At 36.6% G+C, this 4,446-nt stretch overlaps 2 protein-coding genes across 2 annotated transcripts in view; both read right to left on the bottom strand.

Annotated features, from left to right (window-relative positions):
- Positions 1-1,060, bottom strand: LOC112151254 (the record flags this gene model as incomplete). Its single annotated transcript, XM_024280055.2, is given in 1 exon segment — positions 1-1,060. A coding segment is annotated over 1 exon segment (307 nt), but the record flags the coding sequence as incomplete, so codon positions are not given.
- The window catches only part of txndc5 (thioredoxin domain containing 5), a 13,137-nt gene extending 9,595 nt beyond the window's left edge, over positions 1-3,542 (bottom strand). The window contains exons 1-2 of the mRNA XM_024280054.2: positions 3,240-3,542; positions 1,860-2,012 (exon numbers count right to left, since the gene is read on the bottom strand). Coding sequence (XP_024135822.1) covers positions 1,860-2,012; positions 3,240-3,424 — 338 coding nt within the window. The 5' untranslated portion in view covers positions 3,425-3,542. The remainder of the gene's footprint in view (positions 1-1,859; positions 2,013-3,239) is intronic.
- Positions 3,543-4,446: the final 904 nt, after the last annotated feature.

Genomic DNA, 4,446 nt, shown 5'->3' with positions numbered 1-4,446 from the left:
CCTTCTGTCTCATCTGATCATATTTGGAACCGCTACTTCCACTTGATTCACTTTTGTTAATGGAAGTTTCTTTGATGAGAGCTGGTTTATTGCTTGTTGGCTTGGGTTCCTCCACTGTTTTGGTAACGGTATTCTCCGTTTCCGGCGTGGAAAACTCCTGTTCCATCAAAGCCATTTGTGGAGCAAATCTTTTTTTGCGCCCCACTTTTCTCCTCCTCTGTGGACCTAATTTTGGGGTCTCCGCAGAGGATGATTCCCTTGGAGTGTCTGAAGAACTCCAAACAACGCTGTCCCTGGCTGTGTCCATTTTAGGTTGCCTTTTGCTTGACACGGTTGACTTGTTTGCTAGTTTCCTTCTCAAGCACTTGAGATAGAGTTACTGGCTTAAATTTTGACCCCTACGCAAAAATGTTGCGCCTTCAAGACTTTTGACAGGGTCATCTAACGATGTAATTTTCTGACATAATGATGTCAAGTATGCGCAATAATATGAATTATGATGTCATTAATGACTCTACTGTTCACATGTCTTGCATCTGATGATGTCACACAGACAATCAGTGACATCATCAGGATGATGATGTCACTGATACCACTACAGGTTACATAAGACAACAGTGTCTGTCATCTGATGATGTCATACAGACAATGTGATGATGTCATCAGTCAGTGCTCAACACCATGCTGACATAGGTTGTGTTCGAATTCCCCCCCAATCACTTTATAGTGCGTTTGCCATTTTCTAGTGCAGACCGAATCTACTAATTAAAAAATCGAGTGCACTCAAACTTTCTCAGGAGTCTTTGAGAAAAACTAGCGTGCTCACTAGATTAGCAAGTATAGCCCATCATTGCAGTCAAACAAAAAAACATGTTTAAATGTAATATTTGAATACACCAGTCACATTTTCACCATCAGAACACAGTGGAGTCATAAATAAATGTTGTGAAATGTTCGTATTTATTCGATTTTCACTTTGTGATATTGGTGACGTTGTATCCGGTGCTTAGAAAGACAAAAGAAAAGTAGTGAGCATCGTGTCTGAATTACCCTTAAAATCCAGGGCACTAAATAGTCTTGCACTATATAGTTTTTTAGTAGTTAGGGGTTGGGGGGGGGGGTTCGGACACAACCATAATCATTTATTCTGCTCTGATAAAAAAAAAATGGCAAGTGTTGAGTAGTTAATATGGTGGGTAGCTAAATCACCTGATGTTTGGAGACAAGCAAAGGAATTTTTTATCTGTTTGTGGCAGATATAAAATCCTGTCCATCTTTGTCATAGGAGGGATCACACATCAATGTAAGGGTGGGGTCATCTGGACCACATAAGATAGCATGAGGGCTAATGGCCATAAAAACATAAATAAAGTATTTTTCTAACTTTGAGGTGAGGACTTTGCGTATCTCATTGTATTTTAGTCTATAAGTAACTGAATCGCATGGCTCTATTAGCATTTAAGGTTGCAGACCCCTGCATTAGACGGTAAAAACAGTCATTCTGTCAATCATTTTACACGATTTGTACGTTAAGTTACAAACATCTGAGGTAGGAGGTGGGGCTCAGCTAAATTCTCACTAAACCTGAGCTCAGCAGGTCAACAATTTGTCAATCAGTAAAAGATTTTCCCTCCTAAGCAACAATACATGCTGCTGAGATGAAATCTTGTTAACACAAAGAGAGCATAATTGAAGTATTTATAAAAACGCACAACAGAATGTGGACAAGCAAATGTAACGGTTTTGTTTTCAACACTGGTGACTAAACCCCAATTCCTAGAACCATCCTTCTGAGACACAAATGCTTTTCAATCAAAAACGAAACAATTTTGAACGTTATTTGAGATTCTGCTACTTACGTAGGATAGCCTTTAACGCCGTGGACGTTGGAGCAGAACTTTGTGTCCTGAACACAGTCTACTTTTACCACGTACACTGGTGGTTCGTCCATACTGTTGTATTTCTCAGCTAGTTCATTCCACGTCGGCTGTAACCTCTGGCAATGGCCACACCTGTAGAAACCAGCAGAAGTTGGAGAAAGTTTCAAGCAGATGAGCTCTAAAGGCACACATCCTTTCTTTATCAGAATGAGTTTATTATCATTTCAATAGTTTACTCTGAAAGGCTTAAGAAAATCCTGACATAGGCCCTTTAATATGCAAAGATGCAATGTGTGTAAAAAAAGAGTTAAAAAAATAAAAACAGAAGTCTAATTCCAGAAGATATGCTCGTTAGTGCTTTTTAAGACAATATTCATGAAGAAGAAAAAAAAACTGCACTGTCAACAAGCAAAACAATTCATTTAGCCTGAAAGTGTTAGAAGAAATGTCTTTGAAGCTTAGAAAAAGACAAAAAAACAATTGAGTTTGGATAGTTTGTCAGCATAATGCTTAAAAGCTAAGGAATATAAAATACTAACAACAACAACAACAATTTTCTGATTGTCTGCATTAAATAATTTGCAACGCCTAAAGCGTCCATTAAAAGAGCTAATCTGATTCAAAGCTCCATTTAAAATAAGTGAAACTGCCTCTTTCACTAAACTGCAGGCAGATTGAAGACCCCACGGGATGATTTCTAAGAGAAAAATGACCATTTACGTCACAGATTTGATAAAATCATAAAGGTGGAAGTGAACAAACATATTTTAACATTTGAGCCTCTGCAGGTAGCACAGTCTAGGTTTGCCAAATATGTTCTGTATTGAGTTTCTAATTTTCACCTTTCATGTGGCTAAAAAGATTGCATAACTTTATTTACACTCAATTTGTTGGCATTAAGCTGTCAGAGAGGGTCTGAGGCCCTACTTTTGAAATCAGTGACATAAGTTCAGTCAATCAGTTCGTGCCACGTAAGCACAGCCTTTTACAAGTTTGAAATTACTAAAATATAATAGTTGTCTGCACAATTTAAATGACTTAGGGTGAGCTATATAGTTTTAAAATTAACTTTAGACATTAAGAGGTGCGTGCAACTCTTAAAAGTTTAGATTATTTGCTTGAAACAGAGAAGATGCTACCTTGCTAACTAGTTAGCAGCTAAGCTTCAGGCACCGGCATCTACAAAGACTCAGGAGTAGCCGACTAGCTTACAAGCTACTAGTTTGTTTGCTAAAAGTCGGCGAGCTTTAATCCCACCGACTCTCCACTCGGCATTTGGAGTCGCTAATAAAACACTTTATCGACAGTATTTTAATTTAGCCTACTTTTCCATCATTTGGTTTGCATCAAATTACTTACCAGGGAGCGTAAAACATGACAAAGTGGGGTGCAGTGGGCACCGCCTCGTTAAACATCTCCACCGTGTACGTGTGCTTAGCATGCTCATCTTCTTCGGCGTCGGTGTCGCAAAGCACACCAGCGAACAGTAACGAAAAATATAGAAATAAATGCATATTTGGGACGCGCTGCAGCGTTGAAAACATGGTGAGTCTCGTAGAGTGAACTGTACTGGGAAAAGACCGACTTTACCAGAGCACGCCCCTCTGCCGTCACTGAGCAGATGAATAGAGAGTCCGCTGGGGTAAAGAATGCATAGGGGTCAATGAGGATTCACCCGGTCCCGATGTTTTGTAGATCTATGATAAAGTGAGGAGGCGTCATAACCTGTTTGCAACGTAAAATGCGATTTGAATGGAAGTAATATTCGATCTACAGATGTTGATTTCTTGAAGCCAATCCTAGTTTATGATGTTGCTAAAATGTACTCTTTTTTATTTAGTAATATATATATATATATATATATATATATATATATATATATATATATATATATATATATATATATATATATATATATATATATATTAATGAAAAGGGGCTTAAAAAACCAAACAGTTAGAATAAAATAAATTGTTTACAAAATTGAACAAAAGAAGAAATACCAAACTAAGATAAACCACACATACTGTAAGTAGCAGGAGTTTTCACATAACTTATTGTTAGAGGAGGTGAGACATGTTCTTGCTTTTTTCATGTAATTCAACTAATTAAAATATTAAAAAAAACATCTTATGAAATATATTTAAAAGTGGTTGTACAAGCAAATAAAAAGTGGGCCTTCAAGGAAGATCAAAAAGTGCTATACAAGTGTGCGCCATTTACCCCATTTTTTGGGAAAATTTACATTCATGAATATTCGTAAAACTTGCACTTTTTTAATGAAAAAAAAGATAACTAGATTAAATCAGTGATTATGTGGAATCACACAAAAAATAACATGTTTTATTTTCCAATTTAACCAACAGAGAGTTTAGAAGAACACCAGAAATGAAAATCCTCCCCCTAAAATGATTCATATACGTGCAATCAAAATATAAATGCTCAATTGTTTCAGTGCTTTTTGCACAAAAAAATGCAAATATTTTATTAAGATCCAAATCTTTAAACTTCTTTACAAGTATTTACATCAGGTATTAATTTAAATGATGTATCCTTTTTCACTTTT

Source organism: Oryzias melastigma, linkage group LG20 (genome assembly GCF_002922805.2).
Source record: "Oryzias melastigma strain HK-1 linkage group LG20, ASM292280v2, whole genome shotgun sequence".
In the NCBI taxonomy this organism is placed as follows: Eukaryota; Metazoa; Chordata; class Actinopteri; order Beloniformes; family Adrianichthyidae; genus Oryzias; species Oryzias melastigma.
This window is presented reverse-complemented; position numbering and strand designations above follow the sequence as displayed.